We start from the raw sequence: 18,459 nt of genomic DNA, 5'->3' as shown, positions 1-18,459 counted from the left end.
CCCTCTGTTTTCCTGGCCCTTGTCAGCGTAGACCCAGGGTTCAGAGGTCTAATGGTCCCACTAGAAGTTCAGACACCGTTATTATCACATTCTGAGAGCTGGGGAAACTGAGGCCCAGGGAAGTCTTGTAAGGGTCATCAAGCTAGTGGGGGGTGAAACGGGTTTGAATCTGGGCTTCTGACCTTGTGCTCTCCTGGGTGGTGGCGGTTACCACGGCGGCCTGCAGGACTCGGCGTGCTGGGCAGTGCTCGGGGACGGTGACCTCTGATGACCGGAGGCCATGCCAGAGCAGGTGCCCCTGCTGGCTACCACTCTGGACCCTGGGTGGTGGGCTGGGCTGTCCTAAGCCCACGTGTTTGAGAGCAATGCCCTGTGTATGCACCTGAGGCTCAGCTGTGCCAGGATGTGGGGGCGGCATCCCTTCTGTGGGGATGGCCCATGTCGAGTGTCACTGCCGGGAGGTGTTACCCTTGCCACTTGGGCTTTATTGGCATTGCTTCCTCGGGAGCCAAGTGGTCAGTGTTTACAGCTGGTAGATCGGGAAGGAGTGTTGCCACCTCCTTCGTAGCCTGTAGTTCTTCATTCTGGACCTACTGAGTGAATCAGGTGACTTCCTGCCGACCTTAATGTTAAGGCTGTTAGGGGTGAGGGTACGAAGGGTGAGGACAGTAGCATCCCTGTACTGATAACCATCGAGATGCTTAACTGTCTGCGAGCAGGATTGTGTGCTGGCCGCGCTGGCTGCAGATGGATCTGTCCTTCCATTGCTGGGAGCATATTCCATTTGTGATGGGGTTTATTGGCATTCCTGTAGTGCTCTGCTTAGCTCATCTAATGGGGGCGGGAGGTGGGGAGATGGATGCAGTGTCAAGCTCTATGAGGTCTGATGTGAACTCTTTATGCCTTCTTTTAAAGCATGTGATTTACCCGGGTGCTGGTGATGAAGCGATTTCGGAGTACAAGTCTGTGATTTACTACCAAGTAAAACAGCCACGTTGGTTTGAGACCGTTAAGGTATCATTTACATGGTCATTTTATCCCACGGGGTTGATTATGAAATGCTCATTTGTATCCTAAGGAAGTCCCCAGCTCCCACCCAACCCGGGGCTGCTTGTCAGCAGGCACCCTGCGCAGGCAGAGGCGCTCTCCCAACAAAGTCGTTCAAGGTTGCTTAGGAGCCATGCCGGCATTTCTTGGAATACATTTACTCTCCTCTGCTTTTGGACATAAAAACAGGACTTTCATGGAGACAAATGACAGAGTCCTCTAAAGATAGCTATTATCTTTCTCTTCCTGGGTCTGTTACCTGTGTGGTATCCTGCTTTACACCAAATGGGAAAAAATAGAGGGGACAATATATGGAGGACGTCGCTGGGGAGACAGGTCCCCGTCCATGGTGTGGCACTCTGCTCTCCTGACGTGGCTCGCTGATGTCACTACGGCAGCCCACCGTGGTACATCCCAGCCCCTGTGCCGAGGGCTTGAATATTGGGAAACCCAGCCTGGGGTTGGCCTTAGAAGACGGATGGCAGATAGGATTTGGGGCAGTCTTCGCTTAAAGGCAGTATGCATGGGGTCTTTCTTCTTTGACTGCTCGTCACAACAGGAAAGCTTTCTTCCTGCTGCCCGAGGGCAGGACCCTGCAGCTGTGGAGGGACTGTGGACACCTCCAATAAGGGCTACTAGGAAATTGTCAACTTGTAAAAAATAGACTTTTAACAGTGAGGACGTGAATGTTTACGAAAACTTGTGCTGTCTTGCAGAATTGGTTTGGCATCCCTTGCAATATTGTCTTGTTTAAATTTTCCAAAAGCATTTTGCCTTTGGGAAAGCCCTATAGGGGATTAGGCATACAGTATTTTCATCGCTTCAGGGAGGAAATGTGTACAGTTGCATAGTATCTCCATTTGAACAAAACCATTGATGTGAGAAAATACAGTACGGGCGCTGAAACTTGCTCTTTCGATTGCGCAGGTGGCCATCCCCATTGAAGACGCCAATCGCAGTCACCTTCGGTTTACCTTCCGCCACAGGTCGTCACAGGACTGTGAGTAATCCCTTGACTTTAGCCTGTGTTGCTTGCAAGGGAAAGCTAGGGCAAAGCTCCGTAGGCTGCACTTGTCACTTGTTCTGGATTGTTCTGGATTGTTCTAGGACTACGTGATCCTAACACGATGTGGTCTTAATCCTTTAGCTCATTTCCATGTTGACCTGTTTCCTCTCTTCCGTGTGACTTGTAACACTGTTCCATCCATCCGAAAAGTCACAAAGATACAAGTGGATTTCAGAAATTGGCTCTTAATGCCATTTGCATTGGAATGGAAACCCTCGAGACCCGTTTTGTGTTTGTGGGCGGCCCCCGGTGTCTGGCTTCAGGCTGAGGGGAGATGTTGGTGTAGGGCTGACTGATGCTGAGAAGCTGGGAGGGAAGACCTGGGGTTTGGGTCCCTGTCCTTCCAGAAGAGTTCTTTATTGATGACTGGAGTTTGTCTTGTCACGTTCATTAACGTCTGCTAAGGACGTAGCCCTGTGCTAGACACTAAGACATCACGACGGGCAGCTATATGTCTCCCTGCCCTTCATGGTCTGTACCTACAGGGCAGTGAGCTAAGATTTAATGAACAATAAGATTGGCTACATTGTGTGTGCTGTCGCTTTGAGGGAAAGAGTGGTCTGGAGGGCTGTGTTTGTCACGGACACCCCCGTGGGGGCCACTTGGATGGAGGTCCTCTGCTCTGGCTCTCTGTGTCCTCACAGATGCTTCATCTGGAGTATAAATGCCCGGGGGTCTTGACCAAGCAGGATGGAGGCTGTCGAACCCATGGCACAATGCCTGGCATAGGGGAGGGGCTCCTCAGAAGCCACTGCTGTGCGGTGATGTGTCCATCCTTCGTGCTATTTTTGGAAGGGGGCCTGCCTGACGTAGGCCCTTGCCAAGGTGTGGGACCTGCAGAGGTAGGGGTGCAGGACAGCGAGTATATGTGCAAAGGCTTGAAGCTGGGGAAGGTAGACCCCACTGTGGGGCCAGCGAGGAGCCGGGACCCCACTGTTGTTGAGAAGCATTGGGGAGGCGTGTTCTTGTGGTCCGCAGGGCTGGTGTATGGAGAGCACGCATATCAGCAAAGCTTGGGAGGGGGTGGTAGAGGCCACAGGGGCGAAAGAACCAAGGGATCGAGATAGTATGGGGTCCTTCGTGGTAAGCGGGTGTGTGTGTGGGGGGGGCAGGTGGGTCTGCAGCATCATTCCACCACCTGCCCCGTCCTGTTGTCTCAGCAGAGCAGGGCCCTAGCTAATGAGGGGTCGGGGTTCAGGGAGAGTGGGAGGAGCGGGGTCATGAGGGCTGGGCAGCGTGGGAAGCAGTCCCCAACCACCGCAGACTTGCCTGATGGCCAGAGCCAGCCCACCAGGCGGCGGGCCAGGGTCTGCTGATTATGCATGGCACTCCTCGATGGCCAGAACTTTGGGGTAAGAACAGCGGCTCATAAATGTTAGCTAACATTCATGTGCTCTTACTGTGCCGTTTGGATCTGCCCTCACCCACAGTGACCCCATGTACTGTCGCTGTGGTCATTGCTCCACACATTATGGTGGAGGAACCTGAGGCTCCCAGACCCCAGCTCAGTCCCCCAAGGTCACCCAGCTAGTCAGTGAGGGGGCTCGGGTTCAGACCTCGTCTGTGTGCTTGAGTGTCCCACCCCCACACCTGGGGGGCGTGGTGAGGCCTCTTCCATTCTCTGGTCTTAATTTAGTACCTGCTGTCTACACCTCACAGAGAAGGTTCTCTTTCCAAACTTCAGTTTGAGTTGAGGTGTGGGGTCAACCTGGGAGGATTGTGGAATAGTAGGCAGAGGTGTGGGGTGAACGGAACAGCGTGCATGGATGGGGGACACTCGGGCATGTCTTTCCTCGGCCAAAGCATAGAGGGAGTGGTGGGCCGGGCAGCCTGCACGAATGGAATAGCCGGGGGTGGGAGCGGGCTGCAGGGAAGAAGGTGGGAGCCCTGGAGGGCAAGGACAGAGTTCTGGAATCCACAGAAGACTTGTCTCAAAGGCATGCTCGCCCTTTACAACAAGCTTGTTCTCTCTGGTTAATAAATTACATTAGGGCAGAGGAATATCTTCTGTAGCATTTTAATTTTCAAAATCCTTGTTTTTCTAGTCAGTTTTAAGTACTCATTACTGACAAGATGCTGTCACCCGACACACCACCACACATTTGCATAAGTAATGAGGCTCCCTGGCCATGGCTTGTGCGGTTTTGGAGCCGTGTGGAGCACAGCAGTGTGGGGCTGACGCAGTCCTGAGCTGTCTGCTCTGGGAGTGACTGCATCCACTGGGGCCTCCTCAGCCTCCCTGGATGTGGACACGCGGGGTCAGAAACAGGAGGAAGTGAGGCCACATTGCCCGTCCCCCCGGCCCCCTGCAATGAGCTGCTTTTCCTATAAAGGGAGGTGAGCAGAGGGAAGAAGTGATGGGATTTCTCAGGCGGGGATCCATCCCGGTGGGAAGTTTGGTGCTGATGTGATAGACGCTCCAGCAACTCGTTAGCCATTCCAGATGCATCCGCTCCTGTTTCACCCGAACTTGAGCGGCTTTGTGGCTCCGGTCCAGCCGGCCAGGGGCCAGTTTCCCAGGCTCGTAGGGGGCCTGGCTGGGTGGGGCCGCCCTGCCTCATGTGCCCTCTGCGTCCTGTAAAATTGTTGTCTACTCCCAGCGGCTGCTAATGAGCCATAATAACTGCAGCCCGTGGCCTCGAGGTAAAGGTATAGAATGTTAATAAAAGGTGCACGATGTTATTTGTGCTAATTAATAGTAGGATCAGGGGAAGCCGTGCGCTGACGGTGATGCTCACGTGTCCTTTTGAACCACGGCTGCTTTCGTGGAGCCAGGTCTGTATTTTTTTCACATCAGCTCAAACTTAGAAGGATCTGTTCTTTCTCACCTGAACATTATGGTAGTTTATGTTTTCTATGCCCTTTTGCAAAGTTATTATTATTATTTTGATTCCTAGGATACATACTTTTTTGCCTTCATCCCTCCCTTTATTTTGGTTGGTCAATCATTCCTTCATCTTTCTAATTAGCTAGCATTTATTGAGTACCTACTGTGTGCCAGGTACTGATGGACACCAGGACTGCATGGATTAACGAGACGTGTTATCTTGTGCAGTGGTGGTGATTTGGGGTAAATATTTTTGAGCCTCTGACTCAAGGTGCGTGGATGTGCTCCTTCCTTCCTTGACCTCTATCTTTTCATCTCTGTCTCTCTTTTTTAAGATTTTATTATTTGAGAGAGAGAGAGGGAGAGCACGGAGGGAGAGGGAGAGGGAGAAGCAGACTCCCCGCTGAGCAGGGAGCCCGACGTGGGACTCGATCCCAGCACCCTGGGATCATGACCTGAGCCGAAGGCAGAGGCTCAACCAGCTGAGCCACCCAGGCGCTCCTCTCTTTTCATCTCTAAAAAGAGAATGTGGGATATATAATTTTAAAGATGATACAGCTCTGAAACTCAGTGTTTCCATGCTGTACTCAGTTGCATCTTGCAGAATCCATGCAGAATCTACTTCACCAGTGGAGACTCCTTAATCTCCCTCCTGGGCTGGCCCCTGGCCCGCTCACCACCCACTGCTCACCAGCCCTCTGGCTCTCTGTCCCCAAGGGGCCAAGCCTGGGCCCACTCAGGGACTGCCTTTGGCCGTGTCTGTTCCGGGAAGGTTCACGCACAGGCTCCCATGTTCTCCCATCTTCTCAGACACCTTGTCCAGCCATCCAGCCACTCGTTCCTGTTCCCACCATTCCCCATCTCACACGTCCCTGTCACCAAGTGAGAGCACCAGTTAGTTGGCATCTCCCCAGCTAGAACAAACGTTTACCAAGTACCTAATAGATGGCAGACACTGTTGCAGGCACTGGGCGAAGAGCAGTGACAAAGTGTGCGGTTCACGTGCCCACACGCATGCTCGCTCACCTGGTGACCTGGCAGGGATCAGGACTGTCCTCTCGGTTTGCTCGGGCAGCTGTAACACAAGAGACTGCGGGGGCTTGAACAACAGAAATGTATCTTCTCACGGTTCTGGAGGCTGGAGGCTGGAGGCTGAGGGCAGGGCGCCGGCACCCCGGTTTGTGGTGGGGATGCTCATCCAGGTTGTGGACTCAAAGCGGAGGAGAGCTTTGCTGTCTCTTTCTCCTTTTCCGGAAGGCACTAGTTCTGCGGGATCAGTGCTCCCCCCTTAGGAACTCACTACCCTCAGGCCTCTTCCTGCAGGCTGCATCTTCACTGTCGTCACATGGGGAGGCTTAGGGTTCCAGCACCAGACTGCGGGGGGCACACAATTCAGTCCACAGCAGTTATGAAGAAAAATGCATCAGGGGAGGGGAGAGAATGTGACCAGGTTATAATTTGCTGTGTTAGATGGTCTGGTCACCTCGGAGCAGGTGATCTGTCAACCGAAACGTGAATGAACGGGAGGTACTGAGTCCTCCCCAACATCCAGGTATCTGGGGGAGGCGCTTTCTTGCCAGAGAACAAAATTTCACATTCGTATGTTCACTCCAGCTGAATTTATACTAGTGGATGCCATGAGGTAGGAATCTGTTCTGCTTTTCCATATTGATAGCCAGTTTTCTCCGGGAATGGCCTGTCCCTACTGCACTGCTCTTCACCTTGTGTTTCCAGACCCTGTGTGTGCACACACTCTGTGTGTCCCCGATGTCAAGCCGCACTGTGGTCTTAGCGGTCACTGCCCAGTCACTGCTGGTTTCTAGGTTTGCAGAGTTCCCCCTCCCCCCCATGCTCTCCAGCACCCTTCTTCTGCTCTGGACCTTGGGAATCCGTTTTCATGTTCCGTGAGGAAACTCTTCCATGAGATTCTGATTGGAATTACTTGGAATTTACAGGTTAATTTGAACACCACTGGTCCCGTTAAGAGGAGTCTTCCTCCTAGTGAACACTCCCATTTTTCCCATTTCTTTCTATTTAATTCCAATGCAGTTTTGTCATGTTTTCGTAAAGGTAGCCCTGGTAGTTTTTTATGTGATATTGCCATGACGGCGGTTGAAGATGATGATTGATTTCTCTTGCAGCCAAGGACAAATCTGAGAAAATATTTGCACTGGCCTTTGTAAAGCTGATGAGATATGATGGGACCACGCTGCGGGACGGGGAGCATGATCTCATCGTCTATAAGGTATACCGCTTGCTTGGGGCCGTATTGCCTGCAGGGACTGCTTCACTCCTCTCTGGGACTCCTCGCCTGAGCTGACGTTTCCTGTCTTTGTGAGAAAGCTGCTCTCTCGCTACACTTAGGTATCCGAATGCACATTTCAGATGACCGGCCCTTTTGCTGGTCCTAATGAGAGAGGATGATGTGCAGTACACGTTAACATGAATGAATCCACAAGAATAAGGGAAATCATTAAACAGTTTTGCAAATGATAAAGAGCAAATACCATGATGGTTAAAAGGATTAAGGATAGCAAGAATTAGATGTCCTTGATTGTGACCGACGTGCTCGTAATTCAACCCACAGGCAGAGGCGAAGAAGCTGGAGGACGCTGCCACGTACTTGAGCCTGCCCTCCACGAAAGCAGAGTTAGAAGAAAAGGCCCACTCGGCCACGGGCAGGAGCATGCAGAGTCTTGGGAGCTGCACCATCAGCAAAGACTCCTTCCAGATCTCAACTCTCGTGTGCTCCACCAAACTTACCCAGAACGGTGGGTCTGGTGATGGCCCTGTGTTCCCCCCGCAGTTTTCCTCCCTCTACCCCGTCCTTTTCCGGCTCCCCGGCCCGCTCTCCGCCCCACGCGTCCTCTGTGCTCTGTGTGCTGGTGCTCGCCGGCATGGGTGTCCTTGGACCAGAAGGGGGCGTGGCATCCACTGCACTTGAAAGTTCACTACAATTTTGGTTTATTAAACATTAACCTTAATGAGAGATAAACCATTGGGTTTGCTTTCACAGGTTTTTGGCCAAAGGAAGGTAGCATGGCTTAAGGGAAAACACGGGATTTGGAGTCAGACCAAAGACCGGGTATGGAGCCCTTGCCCTGTGCTCACCCTGGAAGTGACCTTGAGTGAGGGCCTGTGAAACCGAACTTCACTTTCCTCATCTCTGCACACATGCGGATGTGATGTCTGCCTCAGAGGGCTTCGTGAGGGTGTGGGGGTTACACATGCTGGAGGATCTGAGATACCCGCTCTGTATGTGTGCCTTCCTATCTCCCAGCTACTCACGGAGATAGTTGCCAGTTATCTTTACTTTTAAACGTTGGTTTGGATGACATTTCTAGTTCCCTGGCCGATTGAATCACACAGAAGCGTGGTGTCGGGGTGCCTGACGTCCTGTGCCGGGCCGGCTGGGCTGCCTCATTACCACTGCTTGCAGACTCCCGAGCAACGTGGCCGTGCGGCCCGGGGCCCGTCTTACTCACTGCGTGCTGTCTGGAGCAGCAGAGGCCCCTCTGCGCACTTCCTGCATTTACAGATTGCATCCCCCAAATGTGGCCGTAGCACAGCTGTGCAGAGAGACTTGATCCTCTCTTGAAACTCAGCTTGAAAATCCAATTTTTCCTCTTCACCACCCAATATGGATTTTGATTATTAATGTTTGTTGGTATCTTCAATTGTGTCTCTGGGGATTGTCCGTAAATCTTGGCAGTAGTCTCGGAGTTGTCTGAGGGAGAGTCGTTGTTTGGACTCTAACAGGGTAAATGCGGGACAAAGGGACCCCATCATCAGGAAGCCATGGCATTGGAGTGGAGAGCGGGCTGGGTGTTCCCAGTCTCCGTGCCTGCTGTCTCCCCTGTGTCCTGCCGGCCTGGACAAAGTGTGCTTCCTCACCGCTTCTCCTGAGTCAGCTGTGTGGGGGAACGTGTCACTCAAATGCGGGAAGGCCATTTGGACATGTCTCTCTAATGTTATCTTCATCATCACGGTTGCCCGAAGTATTTTGAATTCTCCTAGCTGGTGGTGTGCAGTCATCTCCATAAGCAAATGCAAACCCTTACCTGGGCATTGGGTTCTGTGCAAGTGTGGGGAGGGCTGCAGAATGCACCGGGAGTGTGCAACTTCCGTGCCCAGGGAGCATGTGGTCAGCAAATCAGGTGCCGGTTTGGGACTGTGTTATGGAAGGGGTGCCCCACAGGTCAAATGTTACTCTCTGGATGTGGTCCTGCGAGTTCCCTAATCTGACGGCTACACCGTCCAGGGCCTCAGTGAACTCAGGGCAACGGCAGCCTCACCGGTAAGTCGCTACCCCATACGTGTGGCACTTAGCTTTTCATTACGTGCCGGACAAATGAGAGGTGCTGTGTATTGCCGTTCCCTTTATGTAGGAAGCCACCCATCTTATGCATGGGTCATGCTCCAGAAATATGTTTGGAAGTTGTTATTTGGAACTTGAATATATTTTCCCCATCAAAACAATGTTCGGAAGAGCAGTTAGGTTGGGAGGCCCGCCCACAGAATCTTTCTTAACCCACGGATTGTTGTAGAAGGGGACTGTGAACCAGAAATCTCCGAAGGTATTAAGTAGCAGCAATCGCCCAGGGGTGTGATGTCGACCCCTCGCACCTCCCAGCTCCTTGGCTGTCATCAGTCACAGGGTGATTCCCTCCCTGGAACTGAGGGAATGCGCACCCTACTCTCCGAAGCAGCTGTTGCCCGGCAACAAGGAAATTCCAGGGTGATGCTGCTCACCGAGAATCAAGGGGACATCTTTTGGCTTTCACTGCACAGCAGCCAATGATTCCTCTTCTTGGGATGGCGCTGTGGCAGGTGGTATTGCGAGATGGAGCTGCCCCACTTGGCCTCTGAGCAGTGAGTCCCAGATTCTCATTCTGGGAGTCATTTTTCTGCGTCGTGATTTGTTCCTGAGAAGTTCCATTACTTAGGGAAAAGCGGTGGCTGAATTGTTCATCGAGGTTTGTATTAAACATCTCTGTTCTCAGCATTACTGGATGCCGTGGGGGATAAAATGAGAAGTATAGGATGTGATTCCTCTCCTCAATTAGCTTCCCAGGTAATTAGAGAGAAGTCACAAAACACGGAATGACCATGGGCTCCCCGGAATGAGGACTGGGTCGGGGAGCGCCGGTCTGACCCGGGTAGCCGGGGCGCTGGTCAAGCTCTGTTTTCTTAAAACACACCCCCTCCTCAGAGGCCTTCTTCCACTGTTCATTTGCCAGTTGTACGTTTTCTCAGATTTACCTTACAGAGGTCAGCCTCAGCCTCCCTCATACCTAAAGTGCCACTAACTTTGCGTAGATTCCAGATTATTAACCACTTGCCATTAATAAAACAAAACAAAACAAAAAAACAACTCTGGTGAGATGGAAATCTCCCTTAACCCTGGGGCCAAGAGCAGGTCCAGGCAGGATGTGGCCTTTGTCATTACTTCGCCTTCCTTTAGAAAGGAAGAAAATATGTTAATTTTCACTGAGAAATGAAAACATCTTAACTTTCCCCATGAATGGTTAAAATTTTCACTTCTTGATCATCTTGTTGGTGGATGGCTGCTCTTGTCTGGGTATCTTGCCGAGCACTTTCTCCACGTCACACCCTTTAACTCTGGCACCAGCCCTGTAATTCGGCAACGTCGTACTCAGCATTCAGAGAGGTAAACTGAGTTGAGGTTCCTTGCCCAAGGTCGTGGGGTCGTGGCGTGGCCCGGTGTGTGTGTGAGCCTCTTACGTGGTGTTTCAGCTCCTGTCCTCTCTGTTTCCATGGGTCCCCTTGTCAGCTGCACTTGGGGGCTAAGGACAGATAAATAAGAGCAAGTGTTTTGGTGCTCATCCCATGAATAATTCCTTTTGTGTGGTTTAGTCCTTAATAGGTGTTTAGTGTTCCCTGAAATGCTACCTATTGCCAAAATTACATTTTTCTTTTCGATATCAACTAGGGTTTATTTTGTTGTTTTTTTTTTGTTTTTGTTTTTTTAATGGAGGTACTTTGTGTAGCTGAAGTTTGTTCCCAATGAGCATAAACGGTAAATTGGATGCACTTTGCTAATTGTGTTTTTTTTTTTTCACGTAATGGGATATTAATATAACTTCAAGTGAAGATTGTGTAGGCACATGTTCTTTCCTAGAGATGTTTTGAATTCGGTCTTCATGTCTTCAAGAACATCTTGCTGCCTTAAACAAAATCATTTCTGGACCTCGTCTTCCGCATTTAATCTGTAAAAATCCATCCATTCAGTCTGTGTTGTTTCTGTTAGAAAACAAACGAAACAAAAATTCGGCCATAGAAATGAACAGCCCTGGAAGGCCAGGCCAGGGTGAGGTCAGCGGTTGCCCTGTGGTTCAGGCTCCCTGTGACCTTGCAGTTTCTGTACCTGAAGGTACATTTCTTATTTTATGTTATTTAATTAAACAAAACAAAACAAAACATGTTCTCAAGAAGGAAAAATCCACTTGGTAGATTTCAGGGAAGCACTTTGTGGGTGAGCAGCCTCCTTCCAGACTCTCTGCTGGGCTGAGTATACCTTCTTGCAGATTGGAGAGGCCAGCCCTTTTTCCTTAAGCTCCTGAATGCATTTTTTAAAAAGATTTATTTATTTATTTGAGAGAGAGAAAGAGGAGACACATGAGTGGGGGGAGGGGCAGAGGGAGGGAGAGAAAGAATCTCAAGCAGGCTCCCCGCTGAGCATGGAGCCTCAGTTCATGGCCTGAGCTGAAATCAAGAGTTGGCCACCCAACCGCCCAAGCCACTCAGGTGCCCCCCGAACACATTTTTAAGAAACTTCAATGTGGAAATCATTTCATGGGAAATGTAGTTAGAAATAATGAATTCAGCCATACTAGGTGTCAAGTATGTTCTAGAACGAAATGAAGTATGGAGCAGCAAATGTTTCCAGATAGGGTTGATTTTTCTGTTTCAAAATTACGTCGAGACCCTCAGCTGCTCCATGAGGAAGGGAGACAAAGCTGTTGCCGGGAGGAGCTGAAGCTGATTCTGTGTTTTCAGTGGACCTGCTGGGGCTCTTGAAGTGGCGTTCCAACACCAACCTGCTGCAGCAGAACTTGAGACAGCTGATGAAGGTGGACGGCGGCGAGGTGGTGAAGGTAACACGCACCTGGGGGTGCTTGCTCTGCTTTTCTTCCACGTGTGAACGGATCTAGGCACTGCCTCCATGGTAGCGTGGGCCTCTGGTTATAATCGCTCGGACGGATGTGGACATGCACCTGGAAGTGGACAGAGCCGGCTTGGATTCCGGTTGGGAGGGCGGTCTGGCTTCACGGGGTTGGGCTCTGGGATCAGCCCAGTCTTGGGTTCTGGCTCCTCTTCTAGTGGATCCTCACTATGGGATGGGCAAAGGTGAAATAACCTCTTCCAGGCCTACTTTCTCTTGCTGTAAAAAGGAGACAGCAGTAATGCCTTCTCGTAGGGTTGTTTGGAGGTTTGTGACACCTGTAGCCTGGACCTGGCACGTGGGGTCGCCAGCATTTGGTCCTGTTCTCATCTTATCAGCATTATTACCATCCGCGTTATTATTAGTCCTGGCTCATGATTCACCTAGGACTTCTGCGATTGACCTGGAGAGGTGGGTGGTGTGGCATGAGGCTCACAGCCCTGGGAGTCCTGTCTTGGCCATTTTTTTCCCGCATGTGATCTTGGACTTATTTCTTAGCCTTACATAGAGCAGGCTCTGGAGAAGTGTCAGGTACCCTCTTGAATTGTTACCTGCAGGGTAAGACAGTGAGACTGGGGTGATGCGAGATACTTTGGAGCGCCCCAGTTCTGTAATTCTTCATTAGGGAATTGTTGCTTCTGATGCTAGGCCATTCTTGCCTCTCATTGGCTCAAATGACGTTTCCTCTTTTTTTTTTTAAGATTTTTTTATTTATTAGAGAGAGAGAGAGAGAGAGAGGGAGCACGAGTGGGAGGGGCAGAAGGAGAGGGACAGAGAATCTCAAGCCGACCCTGTGCTGAGCGTGGAGCCCGATGCGGGGCTTGATCCCATGACCCTGAGATCACGACCTGAGCTGAAACCAGGAGTCAGACACTCATCCAGCTGTACCACCTAGACGTCCCGACTGTTCCTTTTATATAAGGAAACTCGTTTCCATTTTCAGGAGGCCCCATTTGGCCTGCAGACAATAAGCCTGTCCACACTGGAGGCGTTCTGTGAGCGCCTGTCTGTCCCTGGCTCAGTCCTTCGCCCTCCATGAGAGATGATTGCCGAAGGAGACTGCCTTATCTCTGTAAAAATTAATTACTTAAAATGGCCTTAATTAAACAGCAATGTGGTTAACTTCAGTATAAATTAATTTGGTTGCACCACTTTCTGAAATTCATTGTATAACCATTCAAACATATCCTTGCTAATCTTCTGATTTTAATCATCATCTTTTTTAGGTTCTCGTCTGCTACCTCTGGCTTGGACAATGTTAATTGCATTTTAAACTTCCCTGGGTTCTGTAACTTCCCTGGTTCAGATGGAAACTGGGTGAATAAGTTAACGTAACTTTAGAAGATACACAGTTAATGAGATTTTTGTCCTTTTTCATTTTTCATTTCATTGTCCATTTTCATTTTCATTTTCATTCATACAATCCCTGTATCACATCAGGAATTAGCTGTATTTCTGTTGGCCTATTGTTACACGTTAAGGAGAAGATCTAGGACCATCTTGTCTTATTGCTGTCCTTCACTCCCCTTACCTAATCTATTACCAAACCCTGTTGTTCAGCCCTGGAAATGGTTTTCACCACCCCCTCCTTCCCGCGTGTGCTGGTACCAGCAGGTCTGAATGACCTGTCTGTCCATCGCTGGCTCGTCCTGTGTACCCTGTAGGTCTAGAGAGGTGAATGGACTTGTCTGAGGCCACGCGGCTGTTAACGGGAGCCAGGGTTGGAGGGATTCCCAGCCTGCATGGGGCTCCTTTTACTCTGAGAACACCATAGACTGAGCTTATTCCATTCATTCAAGGCCCCCTCCCACCCTTAGGTATATTTATAACTGGTAGGAGAGAGATGACATGACTTGATGGATTAAGAACAGTATTGACTTATTTAGTAAAAGATACAGTTGCCCATTTTGGTGGAAAATGAAAATGGTGATTATTTTGGGCTTCCAGTGGATAGTCTTCGAGAGAGGGCAGGTGTCAAAAGGAGCATGTTTGTGGCTCTGTGTGTGGGACCTCCTTGAGGAGGATGCTGGTATCCCTGTGCCTCCGAGGCTTGACAGCCAGATGCGGGCAGCTCCCAGTCTCCCTGCCATGTTTCTGGGCTACTGATTATGTCATCTGTCTGCCCGGGATGGGTAGTCCTACTGTAGGGACTCTGTGTGTGAACCGAGACGAGCCAGGGCTTGGCACCTGGTGAGCCGATTGGCAGTAACATCGGGCAGTTAGCAGATGGCGTAAGGGTTTGACCTCTGCAAAGATGTTTACAAACAGAAAATGATGGGAAATAATACAAAAGTAACAAGATGGTGTGGGCCCCCGGTAATTGTGGGCTTGAGGAAGCCCTTGATGTCCAGACCAGAACGGGGGCGGGGGGTTTCATTCCCCTGCTGCTTGTATGTGACACTTCTCTGGCATAAAATAGGTGGTGGGTGGGTGGCAGAGTAGAATGATGGTTTGGGGCACCTGGCTGGCTTTGTCAGAAGAGCATGCAACTCTCAATCTTGGGGTCATGAGTTCAAGCCGTAGGTTGGGTGTAGAGATTGCTTAAATAAATAAAACTGGAGGAAAAAAAAAGAACATAATGAGGGTTTTATGCACCGGTGCGTCTCAGATCTCTAACTAGGTTTGGGAGTACGTTCCCCTTCCTGAGGGAGATCTGTGGCTTTGGGCTTGGGGCTGTTGAAAACTTTCACAGCACAAGAGGTAGCAGTGGGGCGAGCGCTGGTTTAGGGAGCAAGTCCCAGTGGTTTGGTTCCTCGGGCTGAGTGTGCTAACCACTTGAGACCATCTGTGGGGACCTGAGGACCCCTCTGGTTCTGTGTGTTGTGTGCATGGGCTAAACCTTCCAGGAAGAATCTGGAACGGACTTCCCTTTCAGCTGTCTCTTTGACACCCTGGCCGTGGGACCTTCTCACCTATTCTTTGGTTTTGCATAACAGCTTCACTGAGATACAATTCACACACCATCAAGTGCACTCTTCATTTGCACTGTTGCATGGTGGTAGTATATTCAAGAGTTGGCGCAACCATCTCCACTATCTGATTCCAGAACATTTCCATCATGAGAAAAAAATAACCCTGTAACCTGTCCGCAGTTACTCCCTACTGTCCCTGCAACCGTAATCTACTTTCTGTCTCTATGGATTTGACTATTCTGGATTATTTTATATATAAATTGAATTAGACAGTCTGTAGCCTTTCATGCCTGGCTTCTTTCAGTTAGTATTATAATGCTTCCAGAGCACAGTGTGCCATGTATCAGAACTTCATTCCTTTCTGTGGCTGAATAATAAATATTCCAATGTATGGATTTGTTCTCCCATTTGTCAGCTGGTGGACATTTGGATGTTCGCCACATTTTGACATTTATGAGCAAAGCTGTCGTGAATAATTGTGTACAAGTTTTGGTGTGGACATATGTTTTCCATTCATTTGGATACATACCTACGAATGGTTGCCCATGCGGCCAACATAACATTTAACCCTTTGAGGATTTGTCACACTGTTTTCAAAACCATAGTACTGTTTTACTTTTCCACCAGTGATGTGGAAGGGCTCAGTTCCCCTGAGTCCTTGCCCACACTTGCCGTACTGCTTGTGTCTTGATGATAGCTTTCTCAGTGGCGGTAGGTCGTATCTCACTGTGGTTTCAATTTGCATGTCCCTAATGACTCATGATGACATACCTATACTTTATTCTCTTTTATGTCCAGTATTCTTTCATGTGGCCTTCTGCCTTTCCTTGAACTCCTCCACAGACCGGGAACTCATTACCTCCAAGATAGTCTTCTTGGTCTGTCTTACGCCTCTTCTGGGGGAAGATGGAGATAGGATCGGAAAGCAGTTTCTAGTGTGACATAACTTTGGAGTCTCCTAATTTTTTCTTTCCTTAATTAATTCATGATGGTTTGTCGTTCTGTGCTCTCATATTTGTTTGGTGAATTACAGTAGGCTATAAAAGAAATTTCTGAATCCCTCTTGAATAAAACGTGCTTCCTGGTGTTCTGCTGGGTGCCCCAGTTTCAGTCACGCAGCTCTTCCGTCTGTGGGCATCTGGGTTTGTGATAGGTCCTTCATTATACTCAGCTGGACATTCATCCCTGTGTGGCTTCTGCCCACTCCCTTGCTCAGATCCTACACTCAGAGTTTGGGATTAGGCAGAGCCAGCCTTCCGAGAGCTGCTGTTGAGCTCTTTGTCACCAGACTGGTAAAGACCAGGAAAAGGGTTGGAGAAATTTACGGAGGGGGGACCATAGAGCATTTCCCTGTTACCAGTCCTCCTCTGCTTGGCTCGGGGTGCCATGTCTTTGTTCTGAGTTCACTCATCTCAGTTTTTGTCTTGTGCATCTAATGGCTGGGAAAAGTCCCTGTAGTGTATGGCTTCATTGGTGACATTCGGGACAGGTGGGTGTTTGGGGTATGGCCGAAGATGGTAGTTATTCTAGGTTGGGGGAAAGTGAGGTGAGTTTACTGTGTCTGCTGACATTTTGTGTGACTCTAGTTCCTCCAGGACACCTTGGATGCCCTCTTCAACATCATGATGGAGAATTCCGAGAGCGAGACGTTTGATACGTTAGTGTTTGATGCTCTGGTAAGAGGCCTCTACTTTTCATTCGCTCAGATGTTGAGGAGCTTTTCATGCTGCAGCCTTTGAAGCTGGGGGAGGGGGTCCCTCCCGGTCACCTTGGAAGTGTTTTCCGTTGTAAATCCAATCAAAGCGGATGGGTTGCAAGGCAGAGGGTGGTGTTCACTGGGACACTGTAGTTAGGCCAATGTCATTTCTGGGGTGAGAATAGGGAACGTCAGGAAAATGTTCTAGTCTCCGGTCTCCCACCACGGTGCAGATGATTCAGATGAGGCCTGTGTTATTTTACTAATGAAAATATTGATTAATTGAACAGGTATTTATCATTGGACTAATTGCTGACAGAAAATTTCAGCATTTTAATCCTGTTCTGGAAACCTACATTAAGAAGCACTTTAGTGCAACTTTAGCCTACACGTAAGTTCATTTTTGTTGTTTTAAAACCAATACTTCATTTTGTAGGTTTGTTACTAAGTGCCTTTTTCATATACTTTTGTCTGTGGTTCTGTATGTGCCCCCTGCCCCCAACTCTGAATTTACTGGGATATTTTTTATTATTGTTTCCCTCTTAACAGACCTAGAAATCTTGTTGAAAGAAGATATGTAATAAATTATCATAACATTCTGGGATAAATTCTTGTTCTCCTCCATACCTTCCATTTGTCTTTGAAATTTTTAGTTTATGCTCAGTGAACCTGATATATGCCTCCCTGCAGCTTCCCAACCAGATTTTGGCAAATGAATAAATGGATGTGTTCCTGGTTTGAGGTTATTGGTTGTTTAGTATGAATAAAATTCAGTTTTGTACCTCTTAGTGTCTCCTTTTGCTCTTTAAAGAGGGCCTTCCTTTTTGTTCTAGACGCTTCAGCTATAACTAACTTGGATTCTAACTGCCCACCCAGTTGCCCTTGACCTGCCCCCACAACCCCATACCTGTCCCCTGGGCATCTGTCAGCAGCCGGAGCAAATGTGGGATTTTCAGACCTGCGAGGCGGCTCTCCTGGTGTTGACCAGCACCATCCAGGAACTCGGCTTCACCTACAGCTCTGTCGCTTACAAGTTCAAGTCTCTTAATCTCTCTGGGCCTTAGCCTTCTCCTCAGTAAACAGGCATGATCTTAGGGTTTCTTCAAAATGTTAATGAGTTATTACATGTTAAGTGTTTGAAGTAATCCTTGGCACTTAGAAAGCACGAAGCAGTTGTTAGGTTTCATTATTATTAGAATGGTTAGGATGAGTTACTCTGCCTCTGTCACAGTGGGATTTATCAGCATTTATTCCAACTTTGAATCGTGTGTGAGTTGCAATGAAAAAAGATGTAAATAATTTCTTTAAGAACATCCCTCCCCTTAGAATCACTAGAAATGGTTCTCTTTAGTGCCAGTAGCTTGAGTCAAAGCTCAGATGTGCCTTGACCGTATTTAAGTCAGAATCTGTTTCCTTGCCTGTATGCGGCCATGAACTCAAGGTCAGAGGTCTGATGCTAGCTATCTGTGTGATGTTGGTCATCCTGTTCCAGGCTCTTTCACGTCTGCCTCGCGTGGCTGAGTGGGCAGAGAGCTGCCGCGTCCTCACGCACACAGAACAAGCTGCGACAAGTCCTTTGGGCTTGCTAATAAGTGTTTAAAGCGATTTGTTCTCTTCATGGAAACGTTCAGTGTGACTGCACTTTGGACAGTTCCTTTCAGATCATGGGCGCCATCTTGCTATGGCGACCAAGCAGGGTTCCCCGGAGTGGCCTGTAAGTGGCTC

General features: G+C 49.2%; 1 protein-coding gene across 6 annotated transcripts in view; it reads left to right on the top strand.

The window, feature by feature from the left end:
- Positions 1-18,459, top strand: part of DOCK1 (dedicator of cytokinesis 1) — a 485,590-nt gene that overhangs the window by 97,148 nt on the left and 369,983 nt on the right. For all 6 annotated transcript variants that reach the window (XM_073884741.1, XM_073884742.1, XM_025880059.2 and 3 more), the window contains 7 exons: positions 916-1,014; positions 1,975-2,047; positions 7,082-7,185; positions 7,528-7,711; positions 11,961-12,058; positions 16,625-16,714; positions 17,025-17,125. In XM_073884741.1, the coding sequence (XP_073740842.1) occupies positions 916-1,014; positions 1,975-2,047; positions 7,082-7,185; positions 7,528-7,711; positions 11,961-12,058; positions 16,625-16,714; positions 17,025-17,125 (749 nt within the window). The remainder of the gene's footprint in view (positions 1-915; positions 1,015-1,974; positions 2,048-7,081; positions 7,186-7,527; positions 7,712-11,960; positions 12,059-16,624; positions 16,715-17,024; positions 17,126-18,459) is intronic.

Source organism: Callorhinus ursinus, unplaced genomic scaffold (assembly GCF_003265705.2).
Source record: "Callorhinus ursinus isolate GAN/ISIS: 27379988/994484 unplaced genomic scaffold, GSC_fseal_2.0 scaffold58, whole genome shotgun sequence".
In the NCBI taxonomy this organism is placed as follows: Eukaryota; Metazoa; Chordata; class Mammalia; order Carnivora; family Otariidae; genus Callorhinus; species Callorhinus ursinus.
Note: the sequence above shows the minus strand (reverse complement) of the source record. Positions and strands in the feature narration are given on the sequence as shown.